The sequence below is a fragment of the Heterodontus francisci genome, chromosome 5 (genome assembly GCF_036365525.1).
Source record: "Heterodontus francisci isolate sHetFra1 chromosome 5, sHetFra1.hap1, whole genome shotgun sequence".
Taxonomy (NCBI): domain Eukaryota; kingdom Metazoa; phylum Chordata; class Chondrichthyes; order Heterodontiformes; family Heterodontidae; genus Heterodontus; species Heterodontus francisci.
The window spans coordinates 198,068,171-198,086,125 of record NC_090375.1 but is presented as its reverse complement, the minus strand read 5'-3'; the positions used below and the strand labels follow the sequence as shown (position 1 = coordinate 198,086,125).

The 17,955-nt window shown below is 49.6% G+C and overlaps 1 protein-coding gene across 1 annotated transcript in view; it reads left to right on the top strand.

Annotated features, from left to right (window-relative positions):
• bmper (BMP binding endothelial regulator) overlaps nucleotides 1-17,955 on the top strand; it is a 113,828-nt gene that overhangs the window by 59,068 nt on the left and 36,805 nt on the right. Inside the window, exons 9-12 of the mRNA XM_068032598.1 lie at nucleotides 4,350-4,487; nucleotides 5,357-5,461; nucleotides 8,765-8,810; nucleotides 15,340-15,666. Of these exons, the coding sequence (XP_067888699.1) occupies nucleotides 4,350-4,487; nucleotides 5,357-5,461; nucleotides 8,765-8,810; nucleotides 15,340-15,666 (616 nt within the window). The remainder of the gene's footprint in view (nucleotides 1-4,349; nucleotides 4,488-5,356; nucleotides 5,462-8,764; nucleotides 8,811-15,339; nucleotides 15,667-17,955) is intronic.

The window sequence follows — 17,955 nt, the reverse complement described above, 5'->3', positions numbered from 1 at the left end:
TCGGGTCAGGGAGAGAGACTCCGAGAGTCGGGTCAGTGAGAGGGACTCCGAGAGTCGGGTCAGGGAGAGAGACTCCGAGAGTCGGGTCAGGGAAAGAGACTCCGAGAGTCGGGTCAGGGAGATGGACTTCGGGAGTCGGGTCAGGGAGATGGACTTCGACAGTCGGGTCAGGGAGAGAGACTCCGAGAGTCGGGTCAGGGAGATGGACTTCGGGAGTCGGGTCAGGGAGATGGACCCCGAGAGTCGGGTCAGGGAGAGAGACTCCGAGAGTCGGGTCAGGGAGAGGGACTCCGGGAGTCGGGTCAGGGAGAGGGACTCCGGGAGTCGGGTCAGGGAGATGGACTCCGGGAGTCGGGTCGGAGAGGGACTCCGAGAGTCGGGTCAGGGAGAGAGACTCCGAGAGTCGGGTCAGGGAGATGGACTGCGGGAGTCGGGTCTGGGCGAGGGACTCCGGGAGTCGGGTCAGGGAGATGGACTCCAGGAGTCGGGCCAGGGAGAGAGACTCTGAGAGTCGGGTCAGGGAGATGGACTTAGGGAGTTGGGTCAGGGAGATGGACTCCGAGAGTCGGGTCAGGGAGAGAGACTCCGAGAGACGGGTCAGTGAGATGGACTTCGGGAGTCGGGTCAGGGAGAGAGACTCCGAGAGTCGGGTCAGTGAGAGGGACTCCGAGAGTCGGGTCAGGGAGAGAGACTCCGAGAGTCGGGTCAGGGAGATGGACTGCGGGAGTCGGGTCAGGGAGATGGACTTCGGGAGTCGGGTCAGGGAGAGGGACTCCGAGAGTCGGGTCAGGGAGAGAGACTCCGAGAGTCGGGTCAGGGAGATGGACTGCGGGAGTCGGGTCAGGGAGAGAGACTCCGAGAGTCGGGTCAGGGAGAGGGACTCCGAGAGTCGGGTCAGGGAGATGGACTCCGAGAGTCGGGTCAGGGAGATGGACTTCGGGAGTCGGGTGTGGGCGAGGGACTCCGGGAGTCGGGTCAGGGAGATGGACTCCGGGAGTCGGGTCAGGGAGAGGGACTCCGAGAGTCGGGTCAGGGAGAGGGACTCCGGTAGTCGGGTCAAGGAGATGGACTCCAGGAGTCGGGTCAGGGAGAGAGACTCTGAGAGTCGGGTCAGGGAGATGGACTTAGGGAGTCGGGTCAGGGAGATGGGCTCCGAGTCGGGTCAGGGAGAGGGACCTCGGGCGTCGGATCAGGGAGAGGGACTCCGGGAGTCGGGTCAGGGAGATGGACTCCGAGAGTCGGGTCAGGGAGAGGGACCTCGGGAGTCGGATCAGGCAGATGGACTTCGGGAGTCGGGTCAGGGAGATGGACTTCGGGAGTCCGGTCAGGGAGATGGACTCCGGGAGTCGGGTCAGGGAGATGGACTCCGGGAGTCGGGTCAGGGAGAGGGACTCCGGGAGTCGGGTCAGGGAGAGGGACTCCGAGAGTCGGGTCAGGGAGATGGACTCCGGGAGTCGGGTCAGGGAGATGGACTCCGGGAGTCGGGTCAGGGAGAGGGACTCCGAGAGTCGGGTCAGGGAGATGGACTCCGGGAGTCGGGTCAGGGAGATGGACTCCGGGAGTCGGGTCAGGGAGATGGACTCCGGGAGTCGGGTCAGGGAGATGGACTCCGGGAGTCGGGTCAGGGAGAGGGACTACGAGAGTCGGGTCAGGGAGAGGGACTCCGGGAGTCGGGTCAGGGAGAGGGACTCCGGGAGTCGGGTCAGGGAGAGGGACTCCGAGAGTCGGGTCAGGGAGATGGACCCCGGGAGTCGGGTCAGGGAGAGGGACTCCGGGAGTCGTGTCAGGGAGAGGGACTCCGGGAGTCGGGTCAGGGAGAGGGACTCCGGGAGTCGGGTCAGGGAGATGGACTCCGGGAGTCGGGTCAGGGAGAGGGACTCCGGGAGTCGGGTCAGGGAGATGGACTCCGGGAGTCGGGTCAGGGAGATGGACTCCGGGAGTCGGGTCAGGGAGATGGACTCCGGGAGTCGGGTCAGGGAGAGGGACTACGAGAGTCGGGTCAGGGAGATGGACTCCGGGAGTCGGGTCAGGGAGAGGGACTCCGGGAGTCGGGTCAGGGAGAGGGACTCCGGGAGTCGGGTCAGGGAGAGGGACTCCGAGAGTCGGGTCAGGGAGCTGGACTCCGGGAGTCGGGTCAGGGAGAGGGACTCCGGGAGTCGGGTCAGGGAGAGGGACTCCGGGAGTCGGGTCAGGGAGATGGACTCCGGGAGTCGGGTCAGGGAAAGGGACTCCGGGAGTCGGGTCAGGGAGATGGACTCCGGGAGTCGGGTCAGGGAGATGGACTCCGGGAGTCGGGTCAGGGAGAGGGACTCTGGGAGTCGGCTCATTTCCACTCAGTCTCTGCTCATTGAGCAGCTGATATAAAAACACTTCCTTCGTTTTTTGTAATTAAAGATTGTTTGAAGCATTGAGAAATTTCACATCCATCGCTGCCCTCGAATATCTGTCTCAGATTCAACAAACGTAGACTGGTCAACAGTTGCTATTTTAGAATTAGAATTAGAACATTACAGCGCAGTCCAGGCCCTTCGGCCCTCGATGTTGCGCCGACCTGTGAAACCATCTGACCTACACTATTCCATTTACATCCATATGTCTATCCAATGACCACTTAAATGCCCTTAAAGTTGGCGAGTCTACTACTGTTGCAGGCAGGGCGTTCCACGCCCCTACTACTCACTGCGTAAAGAAACTACCTCTGACATCTGTCCTATATCTATCACCCCTCAACTTAAAGCTATGTCCCCTCGTGTTTGCCATCACCATCCGAGGAAAAAGACTCTCACTATCCACCCTATCTAACCCTCTGATTATCTTATATGTCTCTATTAAGTCACCTCTCCTCCTCCTTCTCCAACGAAAACAACCCCAAGTCCCTCAGCCTTTCCTCGTAAGACCTTCCCTCCATACCAGGCAACATCCTAGTAAATCTCCTCTGCACCCTTTCCAAAGCCTCCACATCCTTCCTATAATGCGGTGACCAGAACTGCACGCAATACTCCAGGTGCGGCCTCACCAGAGTTTTGTACAGCTGCATCATGACCTCGTGGCTCCTAAACTCGATCCCCCTACTAATAAAAGCTAACACACCATATGCCTTCTTAACAGCCCTATTAACCTGGGTAGCAACTTTCAGGGATTTATGTACCTGGACACCATGATCTCTCTGCTCATCTACACTACCAAGAATCTTCCCATTAGCCCAGTACTCTGCATTGCTGTTACTCCTTCCAAAGTGAATCACCTCACACTTCTCCGCATTAAACTCCATTTGCCATCTCTCAGCCCAGCTCTGCAGCCTATCTATGTCCCTCTGTACCCTACAACACCCTTCGACACTATCCACAACTCCACCGACCTTAGTGTCATCTGCAAATTTACTAACCCACCCTTCTACACCCTCCTCCAGGTCATTTATAAAAATGACAAACAGCAGTGGCCCCAAAACAGAACCTTGCGGTACACCACTAGTAACTAAACTCCAGGATGAACATTTGCCATCAACCACCACCCTCTGTCTTCTTTCAGCTAGCCAATTTCTGATCCAAAGCTCTAAATCACCTTCAACCCCATACTTCCGTATTTTCTGCAATAGCCTACCGTGGGGAACCTTATCAAACGCCTTACTGAAATCCATATACACCACATCCACGGCTTTACCCTCATCCACCTGTTTGGTCACCTTCTCGAAAAACTCAATAAGGTTTGTGAGGCACGACCTACCTTTCACAAAACCGTGCTATCGCTAATGAACTTATTCTTTTCAAGATGATTATAAATCCTGACTCTTATAACCTTTTCCAACATTTTACCCACAACCGAAGTAAGGCTCACAGGTCTATAATTACCAGGGCTGTCTCTACTCCCCTTCTTGAACAAGGGGACAACATTTGCTATCCTCCAGTCTTCCGGCACTACTCCTGTCGACAATGACGACATAAAGATCAACAACAACGGCTCTGCAATCTCCTCCCTGGCTTCCCAGAGCATCCTAGGATAAATCCCATCTGGCCCAGGGGACTTATCTATTTTCACTCTTTCCAAAATTGCTAACCTCCTCCTTGTGAATCTCAATCCCATCTAGCCTATTCGGCTGTATCTCAGTAATCTCCTCGACAACATTTTCTTTCTCTACTGTAAATACTGACGAAAAATATTCATTTAATTGAAAATATGGATGTAACATTAACTCCTCTTTCTAAAAGAAGAAAGTTGATGAAGAACTGATGTTTTTCTTTAATATATAACAAGGTGATCTGTAACCTTACTGTTCCCTGTAACAAGATAACCCAGTGAACCTCGATCCTGAGGGGATTTATTTGTTTAAAGAGATTTCCTTTCAATCGCAGGATTCTACTGTGATTTGCAGGAAGCGCTGCTCATTGCCTGGGACGTGTTGGGGGAGATCACAGTGCTGTGAAGAATGTCTCTCTTATATCTCAGCTGATGACCTCAAAGTTTGCCGGGTTGGCCACAGGATTTACAGGGTTTGTACCATGATGGACAGGGCAGGTCAGAGTGCTTGGTCCTGACCGACAGTGGCAATTAATTAATGTGACGTAATTAGTGCCAAGGTTGCTGTTCCCTGATCTGTTTAACAAGCTTTTATTCAGGAACATAAGGAGTAAGAGGCTATTCGGTCCCTTGAGCCTGTTCCTCGGGCAACAGTGTGGGGTAATGGGTTTGTGGCTGAGACCTGGCTATGGTGGACAATCGAATGGGCCCAATATCCCACTCCGAGTGCCCTTCCCGCTGGAACCTGCCTGTAAGAAATCTGGGCATTAGGATTGAGTAGAGGATCAGTGACGTTGGTCTGGTGGCTCTTGAGCACCCAGTGGTCTGGATACTAGTTGTTTCCAGGCCCAGGGAGTGACAGAAGCTGGACCCATTGGGGTGCTCAGGCCTGGGTCATGACCTGGGTTTTGACCTGAGTCCTGTTCTGGACATCCCAGAAGACTTGACAGCAAGAACAAATAAGTTAGTGCAGCTCCCAAGGGTAAACTGGCGAGACTGGCTCCTAATTCCTCTCTCCCAATGGTGCCACATTGTTCATCTTCCTCTCTGCAAGTTGGCACCAGGTGTGTGCCAAAGATACTTAAATAAGATAACCTTGCCTTGACCATGATCCTGATCCTGACTCTCCGGCAGGTACAGGAGTAATGGTCAGTGGCTCAGGGAGATTCCCGCTCTTCTCTACCACGTGATGGAGAGTGTCTGAGGGTTCGAAAATGTCCTAAACTGATGCTGTGTAGGTAATTCCCAGAATAGGAGCGAGTTGGTGATGATCTTCATTGTAAAAGTACAAATGAAGAGGGAGTATCTCGATAAAAACGCATCTTTTCTGAACTCTCCTTAGGATGGAGAAATGTGGTCGTCCATTAACTGCTCACTCTGTACCTGTAAGAAGGGAGTGACAGAATGTCGCAGGAAGGAATGCTCCCCTGTCAAGAGCTGTCCTGTGGTGAGTGAATCTACTGCAGCCGAGCCTGTGTCTGAACCATGACTGGAAGGTACAGGTCATTCCATCAGCCTCTGGGTAGGTGCAGTGATATGGGTCGGTGTCCGAGCTCCGTCACAGCTTCACCAGGTTGGGAGCTTGTTCCACATGGACCCATGCAAGTATTGCCTCCAGCACGTACAGCTAGTTCTTCTTAGCTGAATATAAGGGTTTAGAACACAGGTGATGGGCAGGTCAGTCACAAACCTTTTTCTTCCACCAAAAAGGGTCCCCTATTGGGACCCCTGCTTTTCTTGATATGTATCAATGACCTAGACTTGGGCGTACAGGGTGTACAATTTCAGAATTTGCAGCTGATACAAAACTTGGAAGTGCTGTGAACTGTGCGAAGGATAGTGTAGAAAAAAAGGACATAGACAGGCTGGTGGAATGGGCAGACAAGTGGCAGATGCAATTTAATGCAGAAAGGTGTGAAGTGATTCATTTTGGTAGGAATAATGAGGAGAGGCAATATAAAATAAAGGGTACAATTCGAAAGGGGGTGCAGGAACAGAGGGACCTGGGGGTGTATGTGCACAAATCATTGAAGGTTTTTAGAAAGTGGTTAATAAAGCATATGGAATCCTGGGTTTTATGAATAGGGACATAGAGTACAAGAACAAGGAAGTTATGATAAACCTGTATAAAACACTGGTTCAGCCTCAACTGGAGTATTGTGTCCAGTTCTAGGCACCACACTTTCAGAAGGATGTGAAGGCATTAGAGAGGGTTGAGAATAAAATTTGGAAGAGTGGTTCCAGGGGTGAAGGACTGCAGTTACATGGATAGACTGGAGAAGCTGGGACTGTTCTCCTCGGAGAAGAGAAGATTAAGAGGAGATTTGATAAAGGTGTTCAAAATCATGAGGGATCTGGATAGAGTAGATAGGGAGAAACTGTTCCCATTGACGGAAGGAAACTACAGAGGACACTGATTTAAGGTGATTGGCAAAAGAAACAACAGCAACTTAAGGAATAATGTTTTTACGCAGCAAGTGTTTAGGATCTGGACTGCACTGCCTGAGAGTGTGGTGGAGGCAGATTCAATTGAGACCTTCAGAAGAGAACTGAATAATTATCTGAAGAGAAAAAAAATTCAGGGCTATGGAGAAAAGGCAGGAGAGTGGGACTAAGTGAGTTGCTCTTGCAGAGAGCTAGTACGGACACGTTGGGCCAAATAGCCTTCTTCTGTGCTGTAACCATTCGATGATTTTATGATATTCCCCCTCCCCTGGAATTTACAGCACAAAAACAGACCATTTAGCCCAACATGTAATCAGCAGGAGAATCTCTGCATTCTTCTCCTCTCAGTAGCTGTGAGTGCAGTTACAGCCCCCATACTATCTCCAGGTCTGCGTCCAGCTAACTCACAAACCTGGACTGTAGTCATTTTATAAAACTCAATTTTAATGAAGAAAAAAAATGCCCCTTTAGAAATTGGTTCTTGTACTAATTTTGCAAAGTGAGCAAAAACTGTTAAATCTGGGAATGGATGGGGAACAGAAAATGGCAGCAGCGACAGACACAATAATGGCCTTGGTCTTAGAGGGGAAGGATATCGCTGCTGTGTACTACAGTAGCTGATCACATCCTGGCCCAGGGACAGTAGAGCTACAGCCTGTCTCAGCACATAGGGAGGGACAATAAGGCTGAGTTCCTGATCTCCATCCAGTGACCCTCTCCTGGAGACACATCGAACAAGCATTGAGCATGACTCTGCCTCGCTGTGATCTAATAGTCCAACAACGCTCATTGCCAACACGCAATTATGGTCAGTGGCCAAATGAGTCAGCTGATCCCATACCAGTACCCCAATAAAACATCTGGCAGGAAGGAAGGAGAAGATTTGCATTTCATAGCACCTTTCACAAGCTTGGGACATCCCAAAGCACTTTATAGCCAATGAATGCTTTTGAAGCATGGTCACTGTTGTAATGTAGGGAACACGGCAGCCAATTTGTGCACAGCAATGAAATAAATAACCAGATAATCTGTTTTCATGATGTTGGGTGATGGATGAATATTGGCCAGCACACAAGGAGAGCTCCCCTGCTCTTCTTCAAAATAGTGCCATGGGATCTTTTGCATTCACCTGAGAGGGCAGGTAAGGCCTCAGTTTAACATCGCAGCTGAAAGGCTAGCACTGGAAGCATCAGCTTGTATGCTTGTATTCAGACCTCTGTAGTGGGACTTGAATCCACAACCTTCTTACTCACAGGCAAGTGTGCTACCCATTGGAGCCACAGCTGGGGAGCTGAGGGCAGGCAAAATGACAAGGAGAAAATCTTGAAAGCTGCTGAAATGTAAATTGTGGTTGACAATTTGAGCTGAAGTTTAATTCTGGTGGAGTGAAATTTAATATTTAATTTTATATTTAATGGAAGTCACTTAATTTAATAGAAGCAATAACCAAAGTGTTCTAAGAGCATTAAATGCTAATATTACACAATAAAACATCATCCTGTTGCTTTCCACTGCCCCGACACACTTATTTATTTAGAGATACAGCACTGAAACAGGCCCTTCAGCCCACTGAGTCTGTGCTGACCAACAACCACCCATTTATACTAACCCTACAGTAATTCCATGTTCCCTATCACCTCCCTCCATTAGGAGCAATTTGCAATGGCCAATTTACCTATCACCTGTAAGTCTTTGGATGTGGGAGGAAACTGGAGCACACAGCAAAAACCCACACAGACACAGGGAGAACTTGCAGACTCTGCACAGGCAGTACCCAGAATTGAACCCAGGTCCCTAGAGCTGTGAGGCTGCAGTGCTAACCACTGTGCCACTGTGCCACACTTATTCTGCTAGCTCCCATTCCACAATCACATTTTGAATTCAGCTTTCTGCTGAAAATAACTGAGACTGTGACATACCAACTGAACTAACTTTTGGGAATCTGACCCAAGATACTTTTCTGATAAGGGAACATGTTGCTATCGTGTCTGGGGCAATAACTTAAGCTTATCAATCAGTAAGCTGTTCCTGCTCTCATATCATTCATACGACTCATTGATCTGTTCGTGAATTTAATTTCCCATCACTAACCTCCTCCAACGGTTTAAGACATGCAATCTGTTCGAGCACTTAAATGGACTCATTCTTTCCCCAGTTTATATTATCTTTCGCAGTTGTCTAACCCAGCAGATTTATTCTCTAGGCTAAGCAGAGATTTATCTAAACTGTACTGTATGACTGAGCTGCTTTGTAAATAAACCCACAGGTTTTCTTCTTCTCAAGCAAATTGTGTTTTATCCGACAGGGTAAAATCATTAACAGGAATGGATGCTGTCCAATTTGCGCTGAAAGTGAGTAAACTTTTCCTCGTCTTAACAAACGAGAACTGAAGTGTCATTCACCCTGGCCTTGTCATACTACAGGTAGCAGGAGGACACAGAGGGAGGGCACACAGGAAGGAGGTTAGGGGAGGAAGGGGTCATGGGGAGGGAAGGGGGTATGGAGGCACGAGGGGGACACAGGGAGGGATTACAGGGAGCGAGTGGGATATGGGGAAGGGAGGGGGATACGGGAAAGAACACAGGGGAGGGTCACAGGGAGGGGGTTATGGGGGGGACATAGGGTGGAGGATAACGGGGTTTGCGAGGGGTGATAGGGTACAGGTGGGCAGGGGACATGGGGAGGGAATGGGATACTGGTGGGAGAGAACATGGGGGTCAAGGGGGTGGGAAGGGGGAAATAGGGTGGGGAAACAGCAATTGGTTTTTAATTGTTGGAAAGCAAAGGCCTGAATTCTCTCCTTGGTGCTCCCATTCTGTGGAATCTTTGCTGGGAGTGCAGTGAGAATTTTATTTACGTGTAAATGAGTTTTAACTCCATTTCTGGAAAAGTTTCAGTGGATGAGTTGGGCAACCAGGAAACCCCTGGCCAGAGACTTTGGGGAAATTTTTGCCTGACTATTACCCCAGTAACTGACACCTCTCCCTCACCTTGGGCTGAAGCTTAAAACAAATTTGATTTGCTGATTCTCAGGGCTGTCCTGTCCCTTTAAGCGAACTCCTCTCTTATGAACACATGACTCCCTGCCTGCAGATCCTTTCCACGCCCTCATGATTCAGTGACACCAGGAATCCAGCAGCAGACTATCTGATTTGAAACACAACATATTACCACCTTAGTGTTCACTCAAAAACTACTGTACTGTATGTTGGCTGCCTATCACTGCAACCTCTTTCAACCCCTACAGTCCTCCCTATCTCTGCAACCTCTTTCAACCCCTACAGTCCTCCCTATCACTGCAACCTCTTTCAACCCCTACAGTCCTCCCTATCACTGCAACCTCTTTCAACCCCTACAGTCCTCCCTATCACTGCAACCTCTTTCAACCCCTACAGTCCTCCCTATCTCTGCAACCTCTTTCAACCCCTACAGTCCTCCCTATCACTGCAACCTCTTTCAACCCCTACAGTCCTCCCTATCACTGCAACCTCTTTCAACCCCTACAGTCCTCCCTATCTCTGCAACCTCTTTCAACCCCTACAGTCCTCCCTATCTCTGCAACCTCTTTCAACCCCTACAGTCCTCCCTATCTCTGCAACCTCTTTCAACCCCTACAGTCCTCCCTATCTCTGCAACCTCTTTCAACCCCTACAGTCCTCCCTATCTCTGCAACCTCTTTCAACCCCTACAGTCCTCCCTATCTCTGCAACCTCTTTCAACCCCTACAGTCCTCCCTATCACTGCAACCTCTTTCAACCCCTACAGTCCTCCCTATCTCTGCAACCGCTTTCAACCCCTACAGTCCTCCCTATCTCTGCAACCTCTTTCAACCCCTACAGTCCTCCCTATCTCTGCAACCTCTTTCAACCCCTACAGTCCTCCCTATCTCTGCAACCTCTTTCAACCCCTACAGTCCTCCCTATCTCTGCAACCTCTTTCAACCCCTACAGTCCTCCCTATCACTGCAACCTCTTTCAACCCCTACAGTCCTCCCTATCTCTGCAACCGCTTTCAACCCCTACAGTCCTCCCTATCTCTGCAACCTCTTTCAACCCCTACACCCCTCCCTATCTCTGCAACTGCTTTCAACCCCTACAGTTCTCCCTATCTCTGCAACCTCTTTCAACCCCTACAGTCCTCCCTATCACTGCAACCTCTTTCAACCCCTACAGTCCTCCCTATCTCTGCAACCTCTTTCAACCCCTACAGTCCTCCCTATCTCTGCAACCTCTTTCAACCCCTACAGTCCTCCCTATCTCTGCAACCTCTTTCAACCCCTACAGTCCTCCCTATCTCTGCAACCTCTTTCAACCCCTACACCCCTCCCTATCACTGCAACCTCTTTCAACCCCTACAGTCCTTCCTATCTCTGCAATCGCTTTCAACCCCTACACCCCTCCCTATCACTGCAACCTCTTTCAACCCCTACAGTCCTCCCTATCTCTGCAACCTCTTTCAACCCCTACAGTCCTCCCTATCTCTGCAACCTCTTTCAACCCCTACAGTCCTCCCTATCTCTGCAACCTCTTTCAACCCCTACAGTCCTCCCTATCTCTGCAACCTCTTTCAACCCCTACAGTCCTCCCTATCACTGCAACCTCTTTCAACCCCTACAGTCCTCCCTATCTCTGCAACCTCTTTCAACCCCTACAGTCCTCCCTATCTCTGCAACCTCTTTCAACCCCTACAGCCCTCCCTATCTCTGCAACCTCTTTCAACCCCTACACCCCTCCCTATCTCTGCAACCGCTTTCAACCCCTACACCCATCCCTATCTCTGCAACCACTTTCAACCCCTACACCCCTCCCTATCACTGCAACCGCTTTCAACCCCTACAGTCCTCCCTATCACTGCAACCTCTTTCAACCCCTACAGTCCTCCCTATCACTGCAACCGCTTTCAACCCCTACAGTCCTCCCTATCACTGCAACCTCTTTCAACCCCTACTCCCCTCCCCATCACTGCAACCGCTTTCAACCCCTACAGTCCTCCCTATCTCTGCAACCTCTTTCAACCCCTACAGTCCTCCCTATCTCTGCAACCTCTTTCAACCCCTACACCCCTCCCTATCTCTGCAACCGCTTTCAACCCCTACACCCATCCCTATCTCTGCAACCGCTTTCAACCCCTACACCCATCCCTATCACTGCAACCGCTTTCAACCCCTACAGTCCTCCCTATCACTGCAACCGCTTTCAACCCCGACAGTCCTCCCTATCACTGCAACCTCTTTCAACCCCTACAGTCCTCCCTATCTCTGCAACCTCTTTCAACCCCTACACCCATCCCTATCACTGCAACCGCTTTCAACCCCTACAGTCCTCCCTATCACTGCAACCGCTTTCAACCCCGACAGTCCTCCCTATCACTGCAACCTCTTTCAACCCCTACAGTCCTCCCTATCTCTGCAACCGCTTTCAACCCCTACACCCATCCCTATCTCTGCAACCGCTTTCAACCCCTACACCCATCCCTATCTCTGCAACCGCTTTCAACCCCTACACCCATCCCTATCACTGCAACCGCTTTCAACCCCTACAGTCCTCCCTATCACTGCAACCGCTTTCAACCCCTACAGTCCTCCCTATCTCTGCAACCTCTTTCAACCCCTACACCCATCCCTATCACTGCAACCGCTTTCAACCCCTACAGTCCTCCCTATCACTGCAACCGCTTTCAACCCCTACAGTCCTCCCTATCTCTGCAACCTCTTTCAACCCCTACACCCCTCCCTATCTCTGCAACCGCTTTCAACCCCTACACCCATCCCTATCTCTGCAACCGCTTTCAACCCCTACACCCATCCCTATCACTGCAACCGCTTTCAACCCCTACAGTCCTCCCTATCACTGCAACCGCTTTCAACCCCTACAGTCCTCCCTATCACTGCAACCTCTTTCAACCCCTACAGTCCTCCCTATCACTGCAACCGCTTTCAACCCCTACAGTCCTCCCTATCACTGCAACCTCTTTCAACCCCTACAGTCCTCCCTATCTCTGCAACCTCTTTCAACCCCTACACCCATCCCTATCACTGCAACCGCTTTCAACCCCTACAGTCCTCCCTATCACTGCAACCTCTTTCAACCCCTACAGTCCTCCCTATCTCTGCAACCTCTTTCAACCCCTACAGTCCTCCCTATCTCTGCAACCGCTTTCAACCCCTACAGTCCTCCCTATCTCTGCAACCTCTTTCAACCCCTACAGTCCTCCCTATCTCTGCAACCGCTTTCAACCCCTACAGTCCTCCCTATCACTGCAACCTCTTTCAACCCCTACAGTCCTCCCTATCACTGCAACCGCTTTCAACCCCTACAGTCCTCCCTATCACTGCAACCTCTTTCAACCCCTACAGTCCTCCCTATCTCTGCAACCTCTTTCAACCCCTACACCCATCCCTATCACTGCAACCGCTTTCAACCCCTACAGTCCTCCCTATCACTGCAACCTCTTTCAACCCCTACAGTCCTCCCTATCACTGCAACCTCTTTCAACCCCTACAGTCCTCCCTATCACTGCAACCTCTTTCAACCCCTACAGTCCTCCCTATCTCTGCAACCTCTTTCAACCCCTACAGTCCTCCCTATCTCTGCAACCGCTTTCAACCCCTACAGTCCTCCCTATCTCTGCAACCTCTTTCAACCCCTACAGTCCTCCCTATCTCTGCAACCGCTTTCAACCCCTACAGTCCTCCCTATCACTGCAACCTCTTTCAACCCCTACAGTCCTCCCTATCACTGCAACCTCTTTCAACCCCTACAGTCCTCCCTATCTCTGCAACCTCTTTCAACCCCTACAGTCCTCCCTATCTCTGCAACCTCTTTCAACCCCTACACCCCTCCCTATCACTGCAACCTCTTTCAACCCCTACTCCCCTCCCTATCTCTGCAACCGCTTTCAACCCCTACAGTCCTCCCTATCACTGCAACCGCTTTCAACCCCTACACCCCTCCCTATCTCTGCAACCTCTTTCAACCCCTACAGTCCTCCCTATCACTGCAACCGCTTTCAACCCCTACACCCCTCCCTATCTCTGCAACCGCTTTCAACCCCTACACCCCTCCCTATCTCTGCAACCGCTTTCAACCCCTACACCCCTCCCTATCTCTGCAACCGCTTTCAACCCCTACAGTCCTCCCTATCTCTGCAACCTCTTTCAACCCCTACAGTCCTCCCTATCACTGCAACTGCTTTCAACCCCTACACCCCTCCCTATCTCTGCAACCGCTTTCAGCCCCTACACCCCTCCCTATCTCTGCAACCGCTTTCAACCCCTACAGTCCTCCCTATCACTGTAACCTCTTTCAGCCCCTACACCCCTCCCTATCACTGTAACCTCTTTCAGCCCCTACACCCCTCCCTATCACTGTAACCTCTTTCAGCCCCTACACCCCTCCCTATCACTGCAACATCTTTCAGCCCCTACACCCCTCCCTATCTCTGTAACTTCCTCCAGCCCCTGAAATCCTCCCTATCTCTGTAATCGCCTCCAAACCCTACAACATTCCCTATCTCTATAACCTTCTCCAGCCCCTAAACCCTCCAAGATCTCTGTGCTCCTCCATTTTGGCCTCTTTCACGTCCTCTATTTTAATCACACCACCATTGGTGGCCGTGCCTTCAACTGCCTGGGCCCTATAGTCTGAAATTCCCTCCCTAAACCTCTGCACCTCTCTATCTCTCTCTCCTTTAAGTCTTTCCTTAAAACCTATCTCTTTGACCAAGCTTTTGTCCATCTGTCCTAACTTTTCCTTGTGTGGCTCTGTGTCAAATTTTGCTTTATAACACTCTTGTAAAGGGCCTTGGCATGTTTAACTATGTTAAAGGCACTATATAAATACAAGTTGTTGTTGTTATTGTCCTACCAATTGAAATGATTGAAAAGAAAGAGTTGCATTTCTGTAGCACCTTTTACAACCTCACAATGACCCAAAGTGCTTTCCAGCCAATGAGTGACTTTTGAACTGTGGTCACTGAGAAAGGATTGGAAAGGTTGGTGGCTTCAGTTTTTCTCTCCAGGCTTTGTACAGGTTTACACCAGAATAACTATTTTAAGTAGTAACTAGGAAATAAATTATATCTGGACTCTGATAATTTGATGCTATTTTGTTAAAACATTTATATTTGGATTAGTATCAGGAGCTTTACAACATGGTGCTAAATGGAAAATGGGCATGAATTTGAATTCTTTGCATCAGTCAGGTTTCTGTTAATCCAAATTCTGGTAATAAATTCCTCCACAAAAATGATAGAAGCATAAGGGCTATTACCATGGTTCCCATCTGTTACTATGGTTCCCATCTGTTTTCAGGTCTACTAGCTGGTTACTGCTTTAGTGATTGACAAAGAGCACACGATAGCCATCATCGAATGTGACTAATTGAATTTCCTTCCGTCTCCAAAATGTAATTAGTGAATCACCATAACTTCTCAGCACAGGCTGAGTCGGGGGTAGCATCTGGGTCTGGGAGTGACTGCTGGGTCTGGAAGTAGCGTCTGGGTCTGCGTCTGGGGACCGCGTCTGTCTGGGTACAATATCTGGGAGCAACATCTGGGTCTGGTTCTGGAGGCAGAGTCTGGGTCTGGGGGCAACATCAGTGTCCGAGGACGGGGGTGCAGGGTCCACCTTTTTCTGGATCCAGTCCCCCATCATTGTCCCTCCCCTGATTCAGTGCGGACATGATGGACCCAGGTGCTAGAAGTAGCTACAGGACATGATGGGGTTGGACCTAGTCAGAGCTTCCCCATCCCTCCCTCACCCTCGCCAGCCCCTCCTCCCTCCCTTCCCTCCTCCTCCAATGGGATGTGGTTCCTATCTCCTGGTCTTTAAATCTTGGTACGTGTCATTGATTTGCTGACTTTGTGTTTTGACATTCACAGAGCCAGGTGTTTGCACTGTGTTTGGTGACCCACATTACAACACATTTGATGGAAGAGCCTTTAACTTTCAAGGGACGTGCCAGTATGTGTTAACCAAGGACTGCTCCAGTACAGCTAGCTTCCAGGTGCTGGTACAGAATGATGCCCGCAGGACCTATGCCTACTCATGGACCAAGTCCATTGAGGTGATGCTGAGCAGGACCAGCATTAGCCTCCTACAGCATCTGACAGTGAAGAAGGATGGGCTGAAGATATCTCTGCCCTACAAGAACCAACACTTCTCCATTGAATTAGATGGCTACTTGCTGAAAGTAACAACAGAAGCAGGTGAGCTGCAAAGGTATTACTGATGTGTAAAAGCTCTCTCACAACTTATAACTCTTCTGGTGCCAGCTGTGGCTCAGTGGGCAGCATTCTCACCTCTGAGACAGAAGGTTGTGGCTTTGAGTCCCACTCCAGAGACTTGAGGACAAAGTCTAGGCTGACACTGCCAGTGCAGTACTGAGGGAGTGCAGCACTGACAGAGGTACCGTCTTTCAGATGAGACGTTAAACTGAGGCCCTGTTTGCTCTCTCAGGTGGATGTAAAAGATCCCATGGCACTATTTCAAAGAAGAACAGGCAGTTCGCCCCAGTCATAAACAAAAACAGAAAGTGCTGGAAATACTCAGCAGGTTAGACAGCATCTGTGGAGAGAGAAGCAGAGTTACCGTTTCAGGTCTGTGACCTTTCATCAGAAGTTAGAAATGTAATAGGTTTTGAGCAAGTGAAAGGGGGGAGGGGGTGAAGAGAAGAACAAAAGGAAAGGTCTGTGATAGGGTGGAAGGCAGGAGAGATTAAATGCCGGAAGATTTCATGGTACAAAGCCAAAGGGAGTGGTAATGGGACAAGTAAAGAAACAAAAGTTGTGCCTGGATGAGGTGTGAATGGCAGGATAGCAGCCATCCGAACACGAAGTGAAGGGATTAAGAGAGAAATGGGGGATGGAGGGGGTGGAATGAAACAGCGAAAAAAATGAGAAAAGAAAGAATTGGGGGCAGAGGTTATGATCTAAAATGATTGAACTCAGTGTTGAGTCTGGAAGGCTGTAAAGTGCCCAGTCAAAAGATGAGGTGCTGTTCCTCAAGCTTGTGTTGAGTTTCACTGGAAGACTGCAGCAGGCCAAGGACAGCAAGGTGAAGAATTAAAATGACAAATGACAAGAAGCTGGGGGTCATGCTTGCAGACTGAATGGAGGTGCTCACAGCGTGGTCTCCTGTGCATTGGGGAGACCAAACGCAGACTAGGTGACCCCTTGTTCTAGACTACCCCCACCCTCCCCGTCCCATCCACCCCACCAACCAGAGGAAATGGTTTCTCTCCATCTACCCTATGAAATTCTCTAATCATCTGCACCCTTCCAAGGCCAATATATCCTTCCTGAGATGCAGTGACCAGAACTGAGTGCAGTCACTCTCCAGATGGGGTCTAACCAGACCTTTATATAACTGTACAATAACTTCCACCTCTTTGTAATCCAGCCCCCTTGAGGTAATGGCCAACAATGCTTTAGCCTTTGAAATTATTCTTTTTACTGACATCGTGGTAAATCGAGAAGTATAGGGAGTGAATTGCAGAGCAACTGAAGGCAGGGCCGGTGGAGGGGAATGCACAAGAGGCCAGTGTCAGTGGAATAGAGAGTTTGTGGTTTGGAGGGTTGGAGTCTTTTACAGTTCCAAAACAGGAGTGATCTCCAACCTCTCAGTATCGGAAATTCCCGAATAAAACAGGAGAAGGAGTTCTCTTGTAGACAAAGCTGTGTGTCATCACTTACCTTACCAGGGAGTGTGTGATGTTTACATGGATGCGTAACATGGGAATGTGCTTTATTCCCCAAATTAATACCCCTTAGCTGCTCAGGAAAACAATTACCACTGTTACTGTATTATGAATTTCTCCTTTCCAAAGCACACGGTTGAGGAGAAAAACAGCTTGTAGGTTTAAGAAAGGTAATATATAAAGTAACTCATCACCCTATAATTAACTCATATTCTCGCTTTTAATATTTGAGCACAGACCTTTGTTCCTTGCAGCAGATCTAAAATACAATGTGCACGTAGCAAGTGTGTGGAGCATGAGTCAATTTGTAAATTCCTCAGGGAACTGAAATCTATGTCTGGGATAAGTTTCCTTCTGCTGAATTTTTAATTTTTATTTCATTTTATTTTAGTTTATTTCATCATTACACTTTTTTTACCATGTGCCTACCCACTTTTTCCCATGTTTATGCTTTTGGCTAGGGCTTTCATTATTCTGTCATTTAACACCCTCTCTGCAATAATGCTTTGTCTTTCACCACACCATTAACACACTCTTTGTCTTTGTCTTTGCCTTTGCCCCATGACCTCCTTGTCAGTTATTCTCTGTGACCCTCTGTCATATCATACCTTCCCATTTGTTTTCTTTTGCCCCACCCCCACTTTATTTGCTTAAACCTGTTACATTTCTAACCTTTGCCAATTCTGATGAAGGGTCACTGACCTGAAACGTTAACTCTGCTTCTCTCTCAACAGATTCTGCCTGACCTGCTGAGTATTTCTAGCACTTTATGGTTTTATTTCTTCTGCTGAGTTGGATC